Source organism: Parus major, chromosome 4, assembly GCF_001522545.3.
Source record: "Parus major isolate Abel chromosome 4, Parus_major1.1, whole genome shotgun sequence".
NCBI lineage: Eukaryota > Metazoa > Chordata > Aves > Passeriformes > Paridae > Parus > Parus major.
Genome location: NC_031771.1, coordinates 43,514,001 through 43,538,983, shown reverse-complemented (window position 1 = coordinate 43,538,983; position 24,983 = coordinate 43,514,001). Strand labels below are relative to the sequence as shown.

General features: G+C 39.8%; 1 protein-coding gene across 4 annotated transcripts in view; it reads right to left on the bottom strand.

Moving 5' to 3' along the window:
• The window catches only part of TEC (tec protein tyrosine kinase), a 42,633-nt gene that overhangs the window by 1,913 nt on the left and 15,737 nt on the right, over positions 1-24,983 (bottom strand). For 3 of the 4 annotated variants that reach the window (XM_015624093.3, XM_015624096.2, XM_015624094.2), the window contains exons 3-15: positions 11,833-11,934; positions 10,699-10,780; positions 9,065-9,193; positions 7,647-7,687; positions 7,016-7,197; positions 6,024-6,089; positions 4,214-4,268; positions 3,971-4,050; positions 3,308-3,441; positions 2,440-2,514; positions 1,487-1,658; positions 1,108-1,324; positions 512-576 (exon numbers count right to left, since the gene is read on the bottom strand). In XM_015624093.3, the coding sequence (XP_015479579.1) occupies positions 512-576; positions 1,108-1,324; positions 1,487-1,658; positions 2,440-2,514; positions 3,308-3,441; positions 3,971-4,050; positions 4,214-4,268; positions 6,024-6,089; positions 7,016-7,197; positions 7,647-7,687; positions 9,065-9,193; positions 10,699-10,780; positions 11,833-11,934 (1,400 nt within the window). The remainder of the gene's footprint in view (positions 1-511; positions 577-1,107; positions 1,325-1,486; positions 1,659-2,439; positions 2,515-3,307; positions 3,442-3,970; positions 4,051-4,213; positions 4,269-6,023; positions 6,090-7,015; positions 7,198-7,646; positions 7,688-9,064; positions 9,194-10,698; positions 10,781-11,832; positions 11,935-24,983) is intronic. The other variant, XM_015624097.1, reaches the window with a different exon arrangement.

Below are 24,983 nucleotides of genomic sequence, written 5' to 3'. Positions count from 1 at the left end.
TAGCAAAACAAAGATGTGTCAAAAGTCAAACCACAGTGCTTTGACACCTTTCTTGGAAGAGCTGCTCCCACCACTGCCTCACCAACTCATCACCTGCGCAGGTGCTAACAAGGGCAGGAAATTAACTCCCCTCCAGATCTCAGCAACTTCCAGCCCTTCAGATTGCACAACTCTGAACCATCTACCCCCAAGAGAATCCCAGACTCACTGAAGAGCCTCTTTCTAACATCTATGTACCAAAATACAGACTATTATCTCTGCAGCAGCTCTGCTCTCTGAAATACAAGTTCTGTCTTTTTTTAAATGAGTAAGGAAACAGAACAGGCAAGCATTAAAGGCACTAGAAAAGAAAAAGGCAAAACCAACCCCCTCAAAGGCTGTTTCCTAGAGAGGTCAATAAAGATCATTTTTATATGCAATTTTGTTTGGTCTGTGATGCCTTTGAGCAAAGTACAAGGGTTAGGTGAATTTTTCCAAATCTCCATAAATACCTTTGCACACTCACACATACCTTGTCATTCCAAAATCCGAAACTTTGACCACTCCTGAGTCGCTCACCAAGCAGTTCCTGGCAGCCTGCAAGGGGAATGGTCAAAGCTGGATGAAAAACTTGGGAGTCTCTTGCAGACAAATTACAGCAATCTTATCAGGTCTTTGTATTCATTGCTTAGCAATTTAACACATTTACCAAGTTCAGTGGTGTATTCTCATTATAAAAAGTACATGTGAATCTCCTCTTGACAGCACTGTTTTCACAACTACACTATCATGTAAAAATCACAAGAAAAAAATTATCATCTCAAGGAATTATGTGGTGAAAATGGCACCAACGCAGAATGAAGACAGGCTATTATATCAGCACAAATTGCTACTATTTATAAAAATTTCAGAGAGATTTTATTCCATTTCTTGGGGGAGAAATACCTGTCATGATTTTCTGTACAGAGCAGTTTTAGAGATTTGATTAGACCATAAAGAGCCAACTTCATCCACCCATTTTTCTTCAAGAACAGAAGCAGTTGTAAACAAAGCGGCCATTTCAAAAGGGATAGCTACATTCAAAAATAAAAATTTCAAAGAAGAGTGTAGTGCCTAACAGGATGTTACCAGGTCTCTGTGGATAAAGCTGTTTCTCTCCAGGTACTCCATTCCCTCACATACATCTTGGCACATCGTAAGCAGAGTGTCTTTACTCAAAACTCCCCGTTTTTGTCTCAGGTAATTGAGAAGGCAGCCGTGCTCCATGAACTCTGTCACGATGTAAATGGGCCTCTGTTGTGTGCACACACCATACAGCTGAACTAGTTTAGGATGTGTTAGCTTCCTGAAAAGATTGAGATCATGTCGTTATTACTTCCTCCACCCAGTGCTAGTCCTCCAGCACACAAAACTGCAGAAATACCACCTCCTCCTGCATTTATTTATAATCACTACACAGCATCAGAGGCCTAGGACTGGAAATCAAAGTTCCAAGCACACAACTCACATCATTACTTTAGCTTCTTCAATGAAGTCCTCTTCATACATGGCTCCTTCCCGAATTGCCTTGATGGCCACTTTGTACTGTGCCCTCCACTTCCCAAGGCGCACCACGCCAAACAGACCGCTCCCCAGCTCTCTCATGAATGTCAGTTCTGAGGGATTGATTTCCCATTTCTCTATAAAACAAAATAAATGAACCAACAGTTAAGGAACCTACTGAGCTGGTAGAGGATAAAAAAGAGGAAAGGGAAACTGGACTAGTAGCAAACTAAGGAATTTAGGCAGAAAATGTCTCAAAATTGACTTGAAAACTGAACACTTCTATACACCACAAAACAAACTTTTAGGTAGATGTGACCTTTAAACAACTCCTGACTAACACAGAAGTCAAAATTCATACTTTCCTGAGGCCAGTAATTACATACTGATAATATCAGATTTGATTTCAACAAAAAGCCACCAAAGAAAGTTGTGCTGATGCAGTAAAGTTGCTCACATCACCTGGTATGCTATGCTTGAAAAATGGCTATTCCAAATTTATATTTTAAAAAAGTAAACCCTCATCTTAAATCAAAGGGTCATGTTTGAGTCAGAACTCTGGAGACTAATGAAGCAACCAAAGGCACAGCTCTCTAGTAAGGCACAGCTCAAGATATCCAGGGCAGAAAGCATGGAGGAAAACACCAAATTCCCCTGGAGCACCAGTGGCACATTCTGCCTCTCCTCAATGCTGTCCCTGGCACCACACACCACACCCTAGCACACCACCAGCCGTGGTGCCTCTGCATGCTGAAACTCTGTGCAAGAGTCTTGAAAGTACAGCTTGGACCAGCATAAGTTCATATAGCCAGTCACAGCACAGAATCAGATCTTTTCAAAACTTTTAGAAAGTTTTGTAGCATCTTAGCATGCATAAAATCATTAGAATATGTGTAGATGAACATAACAGGAAATCACCATAGCTGAATCCTGCTGTTGTTGGTGCTGTCGTCTTCTTTGGGGTCACTGGGTAACGCAGCCTGGTAACGAGACCTGAGGTTCAATGATAATTCAAGAGACACAGCTTATTTCTGAAACAGCACCAGGCAGCAACCCAGCATCTCGCTCACTGCAGACTCCCGGTAAGAATAAGCAGAAAAATCAGCTACAATAAATGAGAAGTGGGAGTATGTTTTTGGGGTGTATTTTCCACAGTGTCATCAGGAAATGCTGGGCCGTCTGAGTTTGATGTAAAGATCTGGAAACTACAGCTCATGAGCGAGATTTATGCACAGACCACAACTGGAAAAAAGAAGCATTAGTATCTGTGCCTTGAACCCAATTCCTGCACTCTCCCCATTCCATCATACAGTGGGCAGAGACCAGCAGCAGCCATCACCTATGCATCTGAACTGGAGTAGGGATTTTCCAAGTAACACATTAGTGTTTTCCTCAGCTGTTTGCTGTATGGGAAGGTTAGATCATTTCAAGTGGCAGTGACCAGCAGTTAAAAAGCTAGGGCTTGGAGAGTATGGGAAAGCACCATTCCTATCCATGTGCTTTGGGTTACAGACAGCTGAGAGAAGCACTATGTGGAGCTAAGTGAAGAATTTTTCCTGACTTGATACATCTGTTCTTCTGTTACTCTGGAGACAGTAACATTTTATACATTTTATATATATATATATAATCTTTCAAATTATTTTCTAAATTGAAATAATGTGAAACTGCAGTGTTTCATGGCATCCCTGAAAGGGAGGGATCAAAAAAACCCCCCAAAATTTCATTAAAACATCAAAATGTCTCAAACTCCTCTTCAAGGGATAGAAAAATCCAATCCATCTACCTGCTGCATTATGGCTGTGATATTCAATTATTTCTGGAATGGAGTTAAAGAGATGTTTTTCTGCGAGGTAGTACTGTTTTGGTGATGTCACTGTTTCTTTTATATGGTAGTGTCTTATTCCTGACGAACCTTCCCTGGGAAAATAATAACAACAATAACCATTAGCAATAACATCATGTCATTTGTTGTGAATTTTTTGAGAGGAGCAGATTGACAAAGAAAAGTAAACTGAAAGGCCAGCACAGGTGCCCAGTACCACACACTTTGGGAGCAGCTTGAATATCAAACATCCTAAGCACTGGCAACCTACCTTTATCTCACTGCTCAAACCAAGTGGAAGATTAACCCAGAAAAGGTTAATTTTCAGCCCAGTGAGCTCCCCAGTCCAGCTCACACATGCAGACATAAATTCAGGAGAAAAGAGAACAAATGGGGTGGGAGAGCAAAACCTCCTCCTTCGGGTGGGGGTTAAAGTCTACACTGGTTTAAACCAAATGGACCTAACCATGGAGTGGACAAGTTTGTTTTAGTCACCCATCTTTTCCATCACAGCAACCCTTGCTTCTTTTTTTACTATTCTCCTGGCTTTCCCCCAGCCAATGATTTTGGATAGAGATACAACCGGATTCAGAGAAGACAAGCAGAGAAGCCATAGAAACTCACCCTCCAAATTTTGTATAAAGAGAAACAGTATACAGGCCAGGCTGACTGGAGTCTCTCACCACAAAACCACCTTCTTTATCCTAAAACACAAGCACGTTATCACTTTTGTGCTACTGGTTTTAAGCTGCATGATTCTTTCACTTGGTTCCAGGATATGCATTTGCCAAAATAAGCCTTTGCTTTAACTACTGCAGCTATTTAAAGTGAATTTCACAGTTGATACTGCAAGGTTGATGTGCTCACCTCATTTCTGAGGAGCTGCTCTGCCTTGCTTCTGTTCAGGTTTCGACTGTACCACCTGCAACACAACATCAGTAAATGTAGTAAAAACTACCCCAAGGTGCATGATTTACCTAAAATACTTTAAGCAAAGTATTATGAAGCTAGAGATTAAATAATTTCATGGTAGTAAAGATCAAAAATTGAATCTTTGATAACGTGCAAAAATCAGTCTCTACTACACTGTGTGGTTATCCCATAAAAAAGCCCTGAAACAAATCCAGGGAGATCCCACAAAAGCCCATAAAACTCAGGGAACTGATGTTAAGTTTTTGGAAAAACACTTGTCAAACACGTCCAGGCTGATGGCAGTAGTTGCTGTGCAGAGCAGCCCAAGGGGAAGGCTGGCAGCCCTGGGGAAGCAGCTGCCTGCACACTGGTCAAACCACCCATGCAGCTGGCTGTCAGCCTGCTCTGTCATTCAGTATCTCCATACTTCTGGGCTCCCAGAGAGGACCCACCTCGAAAAGGGGAGGCTGAAACTATGAATTGTCATGCCTACACATCTCTGAGCTCTGTGCTGCATGGGCAACATGCAATGGTTAAAGCAGCTACAGAAGCATGGGCATGACAGCCAGTCACAGAGAATAATAAGAAAAGGAAAACCAGGCAGTTTGCAAATGGTGTGGTGCAGTTGTTTTGAGCTATGCTGTTATTTCAGTAACCATTCAGGGAAGTGGCACAGCAGCCTTTAATCAGATTCTGTCTGTTCTGGAGATAGTGGTTTCTTGTAGTTGGTACATGACCTGGAGTAATGCTCCCTGGACTGCACAGAGATTCAGAATTTTGGCCCCAAGGTGGTAAAAGCACAAAGTGGCTGGACCAGATAAGGCAGTCCAGTTCCTTCCTTCCCTTTCTGCTAGCCCTGCAGCCCAGCCCAGAGCTGAGCAGAGCTCTTAACAAGTTTCTAAGATGAGAAAGCAACAAAGAATTGCCTCTAGTCAAGCTAAGGGCAAAATCCCAGATGAAATTCTGCCTTCTGTCAAAACATGGCAAGTAGGAGCCATATGTAGCTGAGAGAAAAATTTTGGAGTTACTAATGTAGCTTTGAAAATTGGTTTTATTTATTATTTTCCTACAGCTTCATTTTATCTAAAAGTCATGAAGTATGTCCTAAGTTCTCAGGCACAACAGTTTATCCTATAATGATGTTTGAGTATCAAGAACAGGTTTGGAGACTATCATGTTAAATTTTACCCTGATGTTCTTAAATAAGTACTCCCTAATTAAACATCAACTGGAAAAAGCATTAAAAGAAAAAAAAAAAGCCAGACACTTATAGCCATTAAGTTACATGCATACACTGAAGCCTGAAATGCATCAAATTACATATTTTCTTGAAAAATAGAGCTTCCAAAATACCCAAGCTTTTATGTTTATTTGCAGTGTTTTCTCCTTTACTGTTCACTGCTACAAACTTTGGATGAACATGTCACTTTACTATTAAAATATTTAGCACATTTAAAATGGGTACCTTTCCTTCAAAGTTTCCCTTTGTCTATCAGAGAATTAAGAGGGGGTTTTTTGCTTTAACCATGATAGCCTAAATACTACATGCCTGATGGCTGTCTTGCTGACTTTACCCTACATTAAAAATCCCAACATAATCAATAAGGAGAACCTGAAAAAATATATGCCTATTCAGTTTTTCAAGTTTAACCTCTAGGTGCTACCATATGTGAACAGTTTCTTTTAAAATGCTAAAAATACATTGTCATTCTTTAAGCATAGATTTCATTTTATATTCCAAATTTTAATTCAAGCATTCACTTACTCATATTGATCAAGGTTGTTGGACTTCTTTCCTGTTACATAGTTGCTTGGAATATATCCTTGTTTTCTAAGAAAATATAGAATATATCATTGAAAACATGTAAAATTGCATGCCTAGAGGACAGTTGTTTCATTCTGCTAATTACCAGAGGTCTCTTGAAGTAATTTATTAATTACTGACCATTCCACTCTGCTACTGATTATTCAGAAACTACTTTTCTGCACCAGCATTTCCACATTAACTTTCAGCACCCTTGGAGAAGTGTCATGGGCAGCAGAAGTGCCCAAGAAAACCTACAGAAGGGGTGAAGGAGAGTAAAAAACCCTCTGTTGCTCTGACATTCTTTGGCACTCAGAAGTCCCAGTCAGACACAGGAAATACGTGTGGAGCCTGACACAGCCTGATAATTCACAATTACTCATAACATATGGCAACAGGAGCCTGATAAATATTGAAATATGAAAACTTTCATCTTTGAAACCGCAGGGAGAATTCTAATACAGGGAATGTGAAGTTGTAGTCATTACAGCATCTCACTGCAATTCTCTCTCAACTTATTCAAAGATCGTCCCTAATGATCCAGCTATTAAATAAAATGATGATTATTCAAGTCTGGAAGCTGGAGCCTGCTGAGCTAAATGTTAACCATATTGCTCCCTAATGAGATATTCCCTAGGGATATAGGAATGCTTTACCGGTCTAGTGAGGTTTTAAAGGATGGCTGGTGCTTTAATTGGGGAACTATGAAATTGGAAAGTAAACATAATTGGAAAGACTTCCAGTTCTGCAGCTGTCTTTGCACTTGGGTCCCACAATCTATCAAGTACAAAACTTTTAAAAATTGGTTTCTGCATGAGAATATATAGATGAAATTTCAGTGTCTGGGCCTAATATAGTTGTGTTGACACATAGGCAACATAAGCTTCTATGAAAATAGAAAATTGAAATAGAGTTATGAACATTATAACAAAAAATAAGGAACCCATTTTTACCCATATTTGTCTCTCGCCTTCCACCAATGAATGTCGTTCTTCTCAATCACTGTATATTCTTCACCTTTCTCTAATCTTAAATCATGGTGCTCTGTAGGTTCAAAGTCATACATTGCTACCACTATCTCCTCCTCTTCATTCCCATTTTCTTCAACTGGAGGAACAGGTGGTGGAGGCCTTCGCTGAAAACAACACAACATTATTAAATTATCATCCCACGCTGCTCCATCTTTCCACCCCATTCACCCTTACCCTCACACCTGTGCATCCTGGAGGCAAAAGCTGGGCTAGTCCTGGGCTAGTGGTGGCCTGGGGGGCAGCTGGGGTCTGTAGCAGCCAACCACACAGGTGCCATCCCTGGGGATGATTTGTGCTGCAGCCCTGCAGCTGCCAGTGAAGAGCAAAGCTGGTATTTGCTTTTTGCCCGCATCTTCCACCAGCACTACAGATACAGCCAACAGAGGCAGCTAAATTTCAGTGGGATTTTTTTCACCCTGAGATAGAGCATGATGCCCATTGATGTATACAGAAATAGACCTTTGCTCCAGGATACAGCAAGTATTTTGGGAAATGAAAGTACTTTTCCAAAAAGCAGTAATTATCTATTCAATATTTTAAAGATTCTACCTACCGCACTTTTTTCTGGCATTGAAGAGGACAATCTCATTACATCTAGAAACAAAGCACAGGAGAGGATTTATGCCTATTAATTTAGCTATAAATTTTAAAACAAAGTAAAGGGTTTAAATTTCAGATTAGGCTTGAATATCTTAACAAGCCTTCAGTATGTATGGCTTAGAAATTCAGAAAGCAAAGGCAACTCCAATTAAGTTATAGAAAAAAATATTGAATATTCTTGCAAAAACATCCTAAATCAGCTGGCAGGCTACACTGATCACAGATTTGGCAACATCTATGCCACACCAGAGCATGCCACAGAGAGCTCTGAACCAGACCTCAAATGCAGAATTTTATGAGAAATAAAAAAGGGATAGAGATAAGAAAGGCATAAGAAAATGAAGCAGTGCTCTTGTCATCATGATGGTCTAACAGTCTGTTAGTATTAACATCTGCCTTTTTTTAAAAAATAAGCCAATGACCCTTGCTTTTCTAAATAATGCGTAACAGCTGCATGTATTTTCTTATTACATCTCTCAGAACCAAAATTTTCTCCTGCACTTTTTCTCCTGCTTTTTTTCCCCACATTTAAAAGGTTGAGCTATAGGCCATGCTTTTCATTTTGCTGATTCAGATCAGCCACAAGCCCCTGTTTATTCTCAAGTCTTCTAATGCAACTAAATCCCCAGGTCAGGTCCCCCTGATTGCCTGTGCAGACATAAGAAATCACTGGTTGACACAGATTTAACTGGGAGATAAGCAATGGCTCCATTTCTTTCCCTACTACAGAATTTTCCTTAAATGGAGGACTGAATAATTACTACTAGATCTCTTGTTGGACAATATTGCAGGACCACAGCAATACCTGCAATCTGGATGCTGGAAGATGCTGCCTACAGAAGCCACAGCTCATCCAGGCTCAGCACAGGAATGTTTACAAACCTCTGAGGAAATTCAGTCCAGTGTCTGTACATACATTAAACCTTCCTGTATCATTTTTAGCTTGGTGTAGTAGCCCTGAATGCAATGCAGTTATTATTCTTTCACATGGATATGCAGAGGTTTTAATAAATAACTGAAGAGCTGGCAAGATTTGCAGCTGAGTCCTTTTAACCATAAGGTTTTATCCTCAGTCTGAGGTAAACACTTGGTCAAATAAGTTTCAAACGGGAGGAAAAAAAAATAAAATTCAGCAACTCCAATAATTCCTTTCAGATTTCTCTAAACATTTTTTGCAAGGATATTCTGCTGGCTTTTCTATTTTTTACAGAATATTTGGTAATGAATTTTGACTTACTTTAGGCACAATATCAATGATTGACTCTGCTCTATAAATTTGTCTCATACCCAGGGCATTCAGGTGTGATGACAGAATCATATAAAAAAGCAGAAAAATACGCCAGAAGAACTTAAGAAAACATATGTACTTACTATTTTCAAAAAGACTATATTTTTCACAGCCAGGTGCTAATTTTTCTGTCTGTCTGCAGCATTGATAAATTCCCTCTGTCCAGAATTTAGGATGATATTTTACCATTATATTGCTGTTATTTTTTATTTCTACAAGAATAAAAAGAGCATATATTGAAAGATGCAAAAAAAAATCTACAAGAGGATAATTTTTAATACATATTACAGTATCTTTGACATGAGGCATAATCTTTGCTTGCCCTTCTATTAGCACAGTTTCTCTTCTTGCAAGTTCATATGGAGGTGATACAACAATCATAAAGGATATATTGAGGATAATAACTTTATTCCAGAAGGGTGTGCCATACTCCTCGTCTACACCAACCATCCTAGCATGGGTTTGGTACATCGATGAAAGGAGACTCTGCACCCCTGGAATCAGGCAGGCAGCTGTTTAGGCTTTGGAGCTCTGCCTCCTCCTTTGGTACTGTTGCAAGTGACTCAAATTCATCTACAAACAGTGCTCTGGAGGGAAAGACAATTGGTATTTATCTCTATTCTGTGGCACAATTCATCATTTTGGCCTGGAAGGCTCCTTACTCCATGCTATGGGCTTGCTGTATTCCAGTGATCACTCCTGGCCCTCTGACCCCCAGCCCAGAAATAATTTCTTATTACTTTATAGACCACCTGTAATTAATGCCAGCATCTGATGGTGAGAGAGGGCATTAAGAGGCTAATAAAAAGCCCTTTTCTCACTGTGAAAGCAACTATCTGATCACATCTCAGCAGAGATACCTCCTATCACTTTACATCAGCTTAAGGCCCACAATGTTTTCTAGCTACATGCAAACAAAACTTTTCAGTGATGCCATCAGCTATCTTGGATAAAATTTTTAACTCATGGTGCAAAAGCAGAGTCAAATTCTGATTTCAGCTGCACTTCACAAAATCAGTCAGTATTTGAGGCTCTCAGTACCTATTGCCACACCCTGTGTATACAAGCGATGAGCTGGCCCAATAACAAATTAAAATTGGTGGATATAAGCAGCAGAAACTCTACCATTTTATTTTTGTAATTTGCCATGGGTTGATGCTAGCCAGCAGCTAAGCACCCATGCAGGCACTCACCCACTCCCCCAGCCAGTGGAATGAGGGAAGGAAGGAATAGAAAGAACAAGAGATGAAAACTTATGGCTTCAGATAAAGACTTTAATAACCAAAAGAGAGAAAAAAAGAACCCAGAAGTAAAGTAAATCACTCACCATCTCCCACAAGCAGACCAATGCCCAGCCAGCCCCTGTGCAGTGGCCAATAGGGAAGAAAAAAAACCCTAATCCCTGCCTTCCTCTACCCCAGTTTTTATTGCTGAGCACAACTTTAAATGGCCTGGAATATCCCTGTGGATCCCTGCTCTCCTGGCTGTGTCACCTCCCAGCCTCTTGTCCACCTCCAACCTACTGTGGGGGCAGAGAAGGAAAAAGGCAAATCCTCCATGCTGTGCAAGCCCTGCTCTGCAGCAACTACAACACTGGTATGTTTTTAACACTGCTTTGGCCACAAATCCAAAACACAGCACCAAGTTAACTCCAATCCCTGCAGACAGCTCAAGCACAGGTATCTGCCTATGTTAAAGTGCCAGCAATTGCCATTACCTTCTTTCAGGTTCCTCACCCACTGATCCCGGCTTTGTGGACTTGGTGCAAAAACATAAAGTGTATTAGCATCATATACAACCTGGAGGGGAGAAAAGAAATAATCAAAATACAACCACCTCATAATGTAAATTGATTTCGTCCTAAAGAAACAGAGGAAACAGAACAAGACAAATGACTGTTACATTTGGCAAAATTAGTGTATTCAGGCACAAAATGCAGAAACTGGGAAAAGTTATTAAGGTTTATTATTCAGATATGATGTTTCAGGAGAATTAGGAAGACTTTTGTAATGGTATATTATCTTTTCAGCATTCCTTAAAATGCTTGCTTCACATTTTGCTTTGTTCATTCTTCACTGTGTTTTTTCTAAAAACAGTTCAATTTAATGAATGAAAGCTACCTTGTAATAAGACATTCTCCCATCTGATTCAATACTGCTCTGGGGTGATTTTTATTTTTTATTTCTCCACTGCTTGCATTGGCAGAAAGCAAGTATTGCTCTGGGAAAAATGGATCAGTCACTGCTGCCCCTCTCCAGAAGTGGAATTCCTCCTTACTACTCCATTCCCTCTATAGTAAGGAGGCACAGCATTCAACCCCCCACATTTTTCTTTTCCCCTCTAAGGAATTTGTTTTCTGTGTTCATTTCCATTCAATTCACAGTGAAAAAGAAAAAAAAAAAAAAAAAAAAAAAAAAAAAAAAAAAAAAAAAAAAGAAAAAAAAAAAAAAAAAAAAAAGGAAGCAAATTTTCTTATTCCTGTATAATTTCATGGTAATTAGATTTAATTTAATGTGAAAGAATGAAGACAGAGAAATTGGGCTGTCAGCTCATTTGTTCCAGCAGAAGACCAGGGCAGGGCAGGTTCCAGTCAAAATTCAAGCTGAGAGAGTAAGGAAAAGAAAAAGTGTACATAGCCCAACTCCCAAGGGAAGGGACTGCAAGGGCAGAAGAGCTTGCAGGGAATGTGTTTTAACCATTAATCCTGAACTACCTCCCACCAGCCCAAAAGAGACAGAGAATAGGCTCATTACTTGGAATTGACAGTAAGTTTAAGGGCAGTTATGTCTAAATGATCTAGTGTTTTTGAAAAGAGCACTGTAATTTATGTATTTTCTATTAAAAAACATACCTGAAAAGGATATTTATTCTGACATGGAATAATACCATCACTTTTTACAACTTCTACACATTTAATCCTTGAAATATCCACAGATCCTTTTCTGTATTTTTTCTACAAGAGAAAGGAAAAAAAATTGTTAAAATATAAGAAATTTATCTAATTCTCTTTTCTTTTAACAGAGATATCTTGATTTCTTTCCCACTTATAACAGTGATTTCACTTCATGTGACTTTAACTGAAGAAGTTGTCTGAAAACTGAGGGTATAAAGATCTGCACTTGTGAAAACGCACTGAGTACAGTAAATTTGCTGAGTGAAAAGTACCAATTCTTTACATAGAAAGTTTCCAATCAGATGTAATCTTAGGTTTAAAATAGTTTTCTTTACAAAAAATAACCTGGGAAAAAAGAAGTGCTTCCCCCTTGCTAAGTTTAAATTATTATTAAAACCGGTATCATCTCATCTGCTCCCTTGCTCTGTTGCTGAAGTGCTCCCATCATTTGAAGGCTTCTGCTGTGTTCCACTAAGGTTCCAGAGAAATTTGGATGTTACACAGGTAACACAAGTCCCTGATGAGACAGAAAGCAGAAGATACAGATGTAACCCTGGACCAAAATGGGGTCTGTATCAAAGGAACTTCTTTGAACAAGGCTAGCAGAAGGCCAGAGAAGCAAATTCAAAAGCAGAGGCTAAATCTGAGCAGATTCAGTCACCTACACTGATAATTATGAGCATTTTAAAGAAGGCACAGGTGCTCAGCAGGTGCTGCACAGCACATGGAATGACAGCATAGTTCAACACTCTGGAGAGGCAGCCCCTTGGAAGAACAGCTGATAATGAGAGGCAGGTGTCCTGGGCCTTAGTCTCCACTGAAATCCACAGAAAGACTGTATAGTGCCACCACTCACTTTTGAGAGAACCAAATCTCTAATAGTAGAGGAAGTTTCTGCTGGAATCTGGAAGAAAAGTAGTAGAAGCTCAGGGCTGGTACTGAACTAATACACATCTAAAAAACTGATTTGCCAAGCACATCCAGAACATCCAGTCCAGAGTACTTATGAACTCTTATGAAAGACTGGCACTGTTCACACAAAGTGGAAGTAATTAGCAATTACTGAATTACTTGAGATATGCCAATCCTTACTCAGCTCCTCTCTTGGGGATGGAAACTTTAGCCCAAATAGCAGAAGTCTGGTACAACCACAAGCAACTGAAAACACAGCCTTGTAAACAGACACAAAGAACAATTTCAAATACAGCAGTTGTAATTCCATCACCCTAGAAACCTATAGTTAATTGCCCATTAAGTTTCATCAACACTTAAAATGCATTTAGCACTCTGAGTCTTATGTAGAATAGTGCAGAGAAAACATGCATGAAGAATTCAGGTACATCATGGTCAGCATCAGGAAGAATGACAAAGGGTAAGTTCAGATAAAGCTGCAACTGTTATTTGTTACAAGAAAAACCAACATACACAAGGGAGGTGGGTTTTTTAAAGGGGAATGTATTGGGGAATTAGGCACTTTAACCAACTATAAAGGAAAAAAGTAAAATCATAAATGTTACCATGAGCTATACTACAAAGATTTATCAAGCAATGCTGAAAAAGAATTTTGTACCAAGTATGCAACCTTGGATTTTTTTACCAAAAAATCATTTTAAGTTTTCTGGTTATTTTATGTTGGTCACTTCCAAACTCAGGATATTCTACAGTATCCCCTTACCTGAACACTGACTCTCTAAAGTAAATACTTTCATGCAAAAGACAAAAGTTGTTACTGAAATCTACATCACTTGGCAGAGCAGGCAGTACTCTTTGTCACTCCCTCTCCTTGTCACTGTGTGGCTGACCTGGCAATTTCAGGGCTGCCAGATTAACCAAGGCAGAACAGGAGGGTCCAAAGGAGATCAGCCTTTTCACGAACCCCAGAACTCAGCACTCCACATAACCGTGCTGAAGACATCTCTCCAGACATCTTTCTTGCACAACAACATGCAAAGAAGAAGAAACACCGCTCCTGTAACTTATCTGCCCTGTTTTCTGCGTCCAGAGGGGTACTCATATTGCTTGGATCTCACCTGCTGGTTAACTGAGGTTGAAGGACAGACAGACAATATACATTGGAGGGGTTTTTTGTATCCAGAATCACAGAAATCCCTTAGAGGAATACACTACTATTTTATCTGAATCACCCTCCTCCTGGGCTCAGAGATTTTCATGACAATTCTGGCACTCAGTGAGTGCTCACTCAGAGGACACTGACAGGAGGACAAAGGACAGGAATTCATCTAGATAACCACCTAATGTTTGGGGGGAAAAACATAAAGGAAATCCCCTGATGCACAGTACATCATTCTGGTAATTGTACTTCCTAAGTCATACCTTTGTATGCTTTCATGATTTAGGGTGGCTCAGTTTGCTTCATCACAAGATACTAAATTAAGCTAATACAAAGCTGACCCACCTTACAAGTCAATCCACCTTATTAAACCTAATGTCAGGGAAGATTCTTCAGATTTTGCATATTTTATAGTTTGTTTTTTTTAAATGCATATGTGAAACTAAAAACAAACCTACTGCTCAAGACATTTTCAGATCACATCAGAAGCAACAGTTATTAATGCCAAATGTGCATCTCTGTTTTAGCTGACCATTACTCATTAACAAACTATGGGTGCACAGAAGCAAGAAAGAATGACTCAAGAAAAATGTTAAAGAGACCACTGCAATTTCTCTCTCCTCCCTATTTAAAAGACTTTCCTTTATAATAATAGGACATCTTGCATACCATAACTGTGTTGCATTTATTCTACAGGCAAATGCGTTCCACGGGCTCTACACCCATACAGCAGATATGAAATGCAGAATCAAGGTAGAGCTCAAGCCCTGAAGAAGTTGGGAAGTAGAGATGCAGCCATGAGCCAGCCCTGAGAAATTCAACCATAACCCACTCTTTCCAACAAGTGATCTCTGCTACAAAGAGACAAAATTAGTACACTGGCTAATCAGGCAATGCCAAAGTGCAGGAAGCAGAGAGACATTTTTAAAGATTCTCTTTTTTTGAGGTGGAAGAAGGCTAACAGAGTAGAAAAATGTTAGATTTACTGTAGAAGTAGCAGTATTTTACCAGAACATTCCTGCATGCTCTCTGAATGGGACACAGGTATTCACAGAGGATTCTATCAAACCTGGTGTGCTTCTTTACTAAAGATATGTATATATATGCCTCTAGAGGGAGGCTTGTAGAAGCAAATATGGTTAGAACAGTAATAAAGGTCTAAAAATGCTAAATCCCAACAAGGAAAACAAATAGGTAATATATGTGCTTCAAAGTCACAGTAAAGGTTGGGGTTTATGGTGTGGGTTTTCTTTTTTAATGTATCTTCTTGCTGAAAATAACAAAAGGGAAGTGATTATACAGAAACTATTATACAAAGCTTTTCAAAATGCCAAACATATTTAACATTTGCCTATGTTTCAAAATACTGATTTACAGTTTTAGAAGTCCTGCTCCTTTCTCACAATGGGTATGGTCAAGTCTTGTTCCCATGCAATCCAAAAAAAATAAGCTATTCCTCTTTATTTCAGCATATTAAACAGTAATATGAAGAAGTCATAATATTAGACCTGTGTTGTCAGATATGGAAGAAATAAAGGATTACACAATTCCTTAAAAAATCATCTTAGAATACAGTAAGACAAAAAATATCCAAGTATTAGATAAGTGTACAATCAAACAGCTGATCTTCTGTACATTTGGAATTACTCCTCTGCTAAATACAAAAGCTTTACAGCTTCAGAAGCCCATATCCTTGCTATCAGATGAAAATTTCTCCTCAGTGTATTTCCTCTTTGCTGATGAACACACTGCACTGCTTACCCCCACATAAGTATGTGTGTATACGGGGGGTGTTGAACAATACAAAGGACATTAGATTTGGGGAAAAAAGCCCCAATGAAAATGTGCATAATTCAGCCCAGCTGGCAAGAAATATCTAGATTTTGTCTCCCTCATGCTCTCTCTTTCCTTGTTCATACTATTTCTTTATTCCATGCTTACCCCCATGTAGGAAATCCTGAGGTCATCAGCATGTGACCCATGTGTTCTCACAAGTGTAGCCCTACTTTTATCTCCTTTTATGGAGTGCCTCTTCAAACTTGCAAAACCACGAAAAGCCTGGCTAAGCCATCACTGCCTACAGACAGCTGCTCTGACAGAATATGCTCCAGAGCCAAATGTATGGGTGTCTTCATTTTTGGGTTCTTTGCAGGGAGGAAGGTTGGGCTTTCAGGTTTTGGGCTTTTGTTTCTTTTAACAGTATTGCAATTTATTAATAAGAAGCACTGGCTGGATATTTCTGCAGTTCCCTCTTGAGGCAAGCAATTAGGGATTTTGCAAATATAATTACTGTAGCTAGGTGTTACGTGGCTACATTTTCCATTCCTGTATTTTCCAGTGTGTCAAATACATTGAAGGATGTCCCTCTCCTTTCAAATATTTTTTAAATTATTAATAAAAGCAAGTATCAAGTATATTTATTTACCTTTCAAAAATGGCTAGAATTGATGTGAAAAGCAAAAGATTATCATTCTCATCTAGTCTGACCTGTAGGAAGAATTCAAAGGGGGAAAAAATACAAACAGAATTGAGAAGAGTAAAGTTTTAAACCCTGTATTGCAAATTAAGAAACGGAGAATCTATTATCATGGCCTGGCTGCTCAGCAGATGTCAATGACCAGCACTGGAGAGACTGAGAAGCACAAAAATAAATTCTCCAACTTCCTAACCACGACTACAGTGCATTGTCTGTAACTTACTCTCCTGCAATGGAGAGGCAGCCAGTCAAACGTGCACAACTGCAGTTATGGTACAGTGCTGCAACCTCATAAAAGTAAGGGACACAAAATAAATCAGCCAGGTCTCCAACCATATCACACCTTAAATAACCTACAGCCCTTCAGCTGTCAAATTAACTGCCGTACCTCTTCAGGCCCTTTCAGACAAGTCTTGTCCTCTTGGTTTTTTGTGAAGTCCACACACACAGAGCTCTCAGCCTGCCCAGCCCAGCTGTCTCATTTCTGTGCTGTTTTCTCCCCGCTCAGGACACCCCTCTGGCTCTGCTGGGCGAGTGACACCTTGCATTCAGCCCTAACTCAGCCTCCATGCTGTCTGAGCACTAGACTTGGACAACCTGAGCCACGCAGAGAGGAGAGCCCAAGTCCACAAGCACCACAGGCAAGTGACCAGAGCCCAAAACAAGACCCAAGAGGTCACTCAGCCAAGGCACCAGCTGCCTTAGCTACTTTCTCAAAGTTCAGATGATGGACTCAACAACCACAGAGCTGAGAGGCCTCTTCTGTCTTTTGAGATTCCAGAACATGTCTCTGCTTTAAACAATTGCTTTTCCACTTACCAACCCTTCATCACCGGCTTTTGGGAAGCTCATCCTTTCTGCTGCTCCTGCCCTGAACCTCACAGGCAGATCAACATGTTTCTTGAAACTTACTGCCCCAAACCAGATGCAGCACTGCAGCCAATGCCCTGTTATCTAATTATAAGGATTTGTAGTCACGTTTTTTCATCCTGATGTAATACCTGTCTTTTGCAAAGTATCATTGATGCATATCAAATTTATGATCCACTATTCTGTAACCCAGGTCCTGCTGGAGACAGCCTGACACTTGGCTACTTATTGTCATTTTTTATCTGAATATTTCAGCATTCTTGCCTCTTTCACTTGTCCACACTGAATTGCATTCTACAAGATTTTAAAATAATAATAATAAAAAAGATAAATAAAGCACCACACACCTAATCCAAATATACCACATAAATTTCTAGACTTGTTTTTCAAAATACTTGCAGCTCCTTCAAGTTTTATTTTACCTGAGAGCTCGATGAGCTTCTATTCCAACGACAGCATCAGTAGTGAAAATACTAAAATGCAGAATAGGATAGTCCATTCAAGACAGGCTCTCAATCTGAAAACAAGCCACCAATGCCTATTCAACACAGTACCAGCTTCCCATGTGCTCTGCAATCAGATTTACAAGAAGTTCATATATGTAATTTCTAATGCTGACATATGAAAATATCTTGTTCAGCACTGTCAAAAAACCCTTACTTGGATGAAAACACATGATATCTGCTGTTCTGTGCTACCCACAAGACTTGTTACCCCTGTCATAGCAGACAGAGCATAAAATAGTCTGAGATTATTTTGGTTTGGTTTTTTTTGTTTTGTTTCTTTGTTGGCTGATGTGCAATTTCTGCATCTTCCAGGTACCTTCAACAAGCCTGGTTTTCCATGCATTTTTCTCTAAATTATCTTCAGAGATTAAAGTTTCTCAGCTTCTCTTCTGCACAATTTTTTAAAAAACTAGGCCTTCTGTAGCATTCTCTCATCTATTTTCCAGTTCTTCCTTCTTAAGACCTTTAAGATTCATCCGCTCCTGTCTAGTCAGAAGGTAAATATTCTTATCCATGCCTATATCTCCACAGCTACAACCTGTGCTTTTCAACTTCATCTATGTCTCATTTGCTGCATCTCATAAAAATCAAAATTCTTGTAGAAGGATGATTACTACAGATTCTCATTTTATAGCTGACTTTTCTTTCAGTAGATGTTAGAGAAAATAGGGAATAATTTCTACAGTATAACCAACATTTTTTTTTTTTTTACAACCTAGGATTCTTTATGAATTGCCCTTTACAAGTGAGCATTCCCATGCTTCTCAAAGCTGCTCCCATTCACATGAACAGTTTTACGTTATGTCTCCAACTTACAGTTTTCACTCTCAAGTATGCTAAGAAAGCTCTATCATTATGACGTGTGACTTGGAACAACAAAAAAAAAACGCTCTATAAACCTACTAGTTTCAGAAGCTATTTATCTTACATTAAAAACAAGAGCAGTCAGTGAAGTGATCAGAAGCATTGTAAAACTGAATCACGCTTTCATTTATATAAAATAATTAAATCACATATGCAATGACTAAGGAGATACCATAAATCAGGGTAATTATTTTTAAAATAATAAAGGGTAAGCACAATAGGAAACAACAGTAGAATCAATTAATCTTCTGTTAAAATAGAAAAGTAAGAAGCACAGCTTTTTGAAGCTCTGTAATGTTGTTATGCTCTAAATGAAGTATTTGCACAACATTAGCGTCGCAATGAAGCTACGCAATTTTACCCTGAAACTTACAGCTTCAGAGTGGGCCCCAGAGCTTTTATTTTTCCTTCCTTAAAATATCACCACTGTAATTTCAGTAGCTTCTGTCTCCTCTATATTCAAATTACAAGAACCAAAGACAGCCCTTACAGAAGGACCTTTTTTCCTTAGGAAGAGACTTTCAAAATGACCAACCCCCCAAAATGTTCAGGTTTTCATTCTGCTTTTTTTTCATTTATATCCTGGCTGGTTTTTATCAGTTGTAACAGTCCTGTTTACACAAGAAAGTTTTCACACAAGTCTGATCCTAATGGCAAATACCACTACTGCCACTGAAGACAAGAGCATTCTGCACCTCCCCAGATCAGCTGCTCAGAAGATGCCTTCTACTTGACTCCACAGCAGCATCCTTCTAAATAAGACTCTTAAACATTTTTGCCCTTCTCTGTAGAAGCAAATGGTTTCTGCACACTAATAAAGAGGTAAGTGATGTGCCTACTCCAACATCCTCTGTGCAGTAGTTCCATTAGTATTCCAATGCTAATGGGCATTGCAGCCCAAACTCTCCCCCTTCTCGTCCTCCCTTCTAACATTGCAGACTCCTGTCCACCCAAACACATGCAGGGTAACCACAGGAACCGGGATTTAGCCTATGCCTTTTGAAAATGCAAAATCCAATGTAAAATACTTATTGCTGTCAACTATCCAAAGAGCAAACATGAACAAACAATAAAGGTGCTAAAGCATAAAGAAATTTAATGTTCATAAGCTCATAGTCAGCTTCATATTCATGGCCAGCGCAAGCTGCTGTGAATGGAAAGATTAAGTCAAGCGTGCTGGGCCTTGTGTGGGAGGACAGTAACCAAAGCACACGTCAGCACACTTTCAAACTAAAGAGTATCACTGGTAATCAAGCTGAGTGACAAAGAGAAACATGATGGTTAAAGGGAACATTGCACAGGTTCAATAGATATGAGGATCCTAACAGTCTACACACTGACAAGGACTTATAAAATTATGAACAGATCTGTGTCACCTTTTGGAAGCACCACACTCATGAGAAACATCAATGTGATAGTTTTCAAACCAACAAACTAGCAGGATATCTCACTTGCACAGACCAGCTCTTTTCAACTCTTCCACCGGTGAGAAGTACTTTAACACCTACACTTACTGTCCTTCCTTCATCATGAAGATTTTCCCTTGCCTAAAATGCCATCTAGAACAAAAACCTGTAGTCTTTAAGTTCAAGTGAGATGCCCTGGCAGCATCAGCTAACTAAAACCTGTGTGAAGTACGTGCTACTTGCTATCATTGCTGTTTTTAATACAGCAGCAAGCCTGCTACACCTGGGACCATCAGACTCCCACTTCGGAGATACCTTCTAACCATGTGCTGAGAAAGGATTCACAGCAGTCAAACTCCTTGCCACACAAGGAAAAAGACAATAAATCATGGGCACACGGTGGACAGCCCTGATGGACATAGTAGCTTGGATGCTACTTTTGTGTGGTCTGTCCTGTTGGCTAACTCAAGAGGAATAAATGATGCTGTTCTCTGCAGCCACCCTGCACAGCAGTGTGGGGGGCACTTGAACTGTGGGACACTGGTAAAATGAATCTTCCCTTCCATTGTCCAGCTGATATTTACTGAGGTGTTTAAAATTTCAGTGGTAAGGTGGACTCATAGATAGACACTTAAGGTTTGATTTTCCAAACAGACACAGATGAAAGTATGAATGCATTGATCCTTTGAAAATAAACTTGGAGACCAATGCAGTTATATCTTACTATAGTGAATTTTTGTCTTCATTGTAAATGGACCACGTCACATTCAGATTTCAACAGCCACTTTTGCAACATTAGGAGAAAATACAGAAAATACTCTTTCCAACAATGACAGCTGATAAACCGTTACGGGCTTCAAGAAACAACATTAGCTCAGCCTTTTTATTTGCTTATAATCATTATTAGCCTAATATCGCACAATCGTGCAATGATGCCATTTCCACAACAGCTACACTTACTAATTCTCAGAATTTATGACCAAGAAAAAAAAGACAAAATGAGAACACACCCCAGCTAAAACAGAATATTCCTCTTTTCTGACATTAAAAATCTATCTCTGTGATGCTTAAGGCAAGTCAGTTCCTGATGTATTTTTATTTTCAAGTTTCTTAATGTCCATCTTTTTAACAAGCCTAAAGGTGATACTTCTTGCACATTTTTTATCCAACAGCATAATGCCCAGGAGTTAAGCAGTAAAAGCCAAGCTCCTATTGGCTTCCTATGCAAATTAAGTTTCCCATGATATTAATCGTAATTGTAGAGCTTTGTACAGGTGACCTAAACCAGGATTCTCCTTCCTCAGGCTTCTGTGTTTTGAAATCAGTCCTGAAATGCAGCTTCTTCACTGATTCTGTAGCTACGCTCCATCAATAGTTCATTCTCCTGCTCCATGACTTACAGCAGAGCAATATCTTTAAGTGAAAAAACTGTATTTCTCCTTCTCATGGTAGCAGTGCAGTTCCAGCTTCACTGCAGGCATGCACTGCCATTGTACCATGACAGGGGACCTGATCTGCTTAAAAGCACATCTAGAAAGATTCAAAACAGTTATGATCAAGTTAAAACAAGATTTTAGCCTGTTGCTAGTAGTCAAGTTTAGGAGATAATAATTTATTTCTCCAAATAAGATATATGGGACTTTTTCAGTAGATAGGACAGGAAAATACAGAGAAGAGTGGTGTCTATAACGTACAGTTTCTGGTCAAAGAGCAAGTGATGCTCCATTCTGGCTGCACAGAACAATTAAACCTCTCAGCAGCTTTTACATTAACACTATTTGCTATGGTTGACCGCTTTTTGTTATCATAAATGTTCCACTTCTGTCACCAGACATACAAAATGCCTAATTCTGTCACTTTATTAATAACCCCAACTTGCCCACACTTTGAGTATTGACTAATCTGGTTAACAAGATTTACTTTAGTCTTGTTTCTAAAAAGAAGTGGTATGATTATTCACATGCCCACAAACCCTAAGTTTTTCTTGATCTCTCTCTACTGAACTTCCATAAAAGTTAAAATGGAAGAAAACAAGAAATTACTTCAGCTTGGCCAACAATCAAACTGGGAATTGCACTCTTGCCTAGAGGAGCAGAACTCAACCACCCTTGGCAGACTGCTACCACTGCAGTTACGGAATTAAAATGAGGGTGTGAGATTCTCTTGGCTTGGGATTTCCATGCTTATTTTACCAATCTGGATTTTCAATACTGCCAAGCCCAAAGTCTGTACCTATCCTTCCATCTGACATGTCTTTACATCCAACCAGCATACACAGTAGTCGCATTAATTCAGCAATAAACCCCCAGTTATTCAGAGGGGGCAGAATTATCTAGATGGTTAATAACTCTTTTCTCTACATATAAATTACCTCAGCCAGAACATGCAGCTGTCTTACTGTAAATACATATTTATGGACACCATAATTGGCTTTAAAAACCCAAACAATAACCAAACAAATAATTAAACCCACAAACATCTTTGCAATTAAGCTGTCCAGAAACATAAAGGAATAACTGTGCCACAGAGATCTTTGTCTTACTGTTGTGTTTTTTTAAAGAGACAAAAATATTCAGTATGCCCCTTTAAGATCTCACTATTTTCAGACAACACCGTTAATAAAATAAAATGCTGATTAATGCTTAGAAGAATCTAAAATGAGAGGAACAGTGAAAATGAAAATGGTTTGAGGCTGGAAAGTAATACGTTATGGCTGAGCCAGTCTAACAACCTGCCGCTGTCAACAGTCGGAGCATCCTGTTCTCCTCCACCACCTGGCACAGCCTCAGGCACTTGTTAGAGCCTGCATGCAGCTAAGGCAGCGTGCAAACCCAGCAGAACACCAATCCAGCAAAAATAAAACCAGATCAAATATCTTTCTGCTGACCTAACTGTGGCCTTCCAGCACCTGAAGGAAGCCTACAAGAAAGAGAGAAACTATTTCCAAGGGCATGTAGTGACAGGACAAGGGGGAACAGTTTCCAACTCCGAGTAGGTTTAGATTAGATTTTAGGAAATAGTTCTTTACTGTGAGGGTGATGAGGCACTGGAACAGGTTGCCTAGAGAGGTCGTGGATGCCCCATCCCTGGAAGTGCTCTAGACCAGGTTGGATGGAGCTCTGAGAAACCTAGTCTAGTGGAAAGTGTCTGCCCAGGGTCAGAGGGGTTGGAACTAGATCAATTTTAAGGTCCTTACCTGACCCAGCCCATTCTATGATTCCATGATTAGCAATTTCTTTCAGAGCAATATGGATTCCAAGAAGGGCCAGAATCAATTCAAGTTAACGGGGGAGTCTAGGAAGGCTAGGACAGGGATGAAATAGACCTGTCTTTTCAGCAGCAAACTGATGACCTAGCATAGGCATAAGATATATTTTCAGCCCAACTGTTTGTATCTTAGGCTGAAATATTTTAAGTTACTTCATCTTCCACTGAGGGCACTATGGGCTGCCCTGCTTAATCGCACTGCAAATAAAACTGACAGTTTAAACCCCCCTCTCAGAGAGGGTCAGTTCCCTGGAAAAGCATTTTAGCCAGAGGACATTAACCTGCAGGGAAAAAGGAAAGATGGAAGAGGAAAGCTGTAACTGGGGAAGCTGTAAGTGGTAACTTTTTAAAGGGTGACAACTAGACCTGCAAAACCTGTTTATCACATTTCTATTTGATCTGAATGTAACCTGACATGGAATAAGCATGCAAGACACATTTCAGAGGGCTTCTTAGCCCCCACCTCTTTGTTCTCTGGGTGGAGGCCAGAGTCACCAAAACAGGAGTGACTGATACACTCTGCCATCATAAAATGGGGACATAAAATGCCAGAAAGGAGTGTGCAAAGAGGACAGAGACAGATTATTGCTAGCAGTGTCCAGTGACAGGGCAAGAGGCAGTGGGCACAAACTGAAAGACAAAAGGCTCCATCTGAACACTGGGGAACGATGCTGGTCTTTTTTCCTGTGAGGGTGACTGCGCCCTAGCACAGCCGAGCAAGGCTGTGGAGACTCATCCATGGCAATACTCAACAACCAACTGGACAGAAATATTCAACAGCCAGCTGGTTCTGAGCAACCTGCTCTGTGTGGCTTCTCTTGAGCAGGGGGCTTGGATCAGACAGCCTCCAGAAGCTCCCTCCAACCTCAGTCTGTGATTTTGTTCTTAATCCTTGACTGTGTCCAAGCTGCTTTCAGAGAACAGACTGCTGTGAGCATCTTGTAGCATGTAAGTGAGCTCAGTTCCGGTGCAATCATAAGGTCTGGCAGAGAAACACGCTTAACAAGCCTTAGCTGTCCTGTACCCCCTTCTTTTATCAGAGATAAGACAGCCAACACAAGAGGTTTCAGGGTTCCCTCCAGTTAAGATTTATTTCTTAAATGGCTTCCCAAGGCATACATGTTTCACAAGCTACTGCAGTCATTTTAATCCTCTTCAGCACTGTGACAAACATGGAAAGTAGCCTCACTTAAGTGCAAAATCTCACCCCCAGCACAGAGGATATGACAGGGCACTCTGGGGGCAGGTGACCATGATGAAACTGAGTCTGGAGCTCATTTGAAAAAATGCTGGCCTGAGAATTTGCAGTTTAGACTAATGACTTACTGAGAAATTGAATTTACACAGAAAGTGGTTACCAGGATGAGTTGGTCATATGGTCAAAGATAAACTGCTTTCAGTTTCATTTCAATCACCAGGTTGTATGATCCACTGTATTGGATCTCATGTCTGCAGAGCTTGGTCTGCAATGCATTACTCCTACCAAATGCTCTTTCTCCTGTTCAAATGCAGTTTATGGCCAGATGTGAATGTAATGGCCCCCACAGTATACATGGCTACAAGAAACTGCAAATGTAACTTTTTCTACCTTTTCCTCAATTCATCACAGCAGTGATCTTTCATCTCTCTGGAGAGAGAAAAAAATCAGC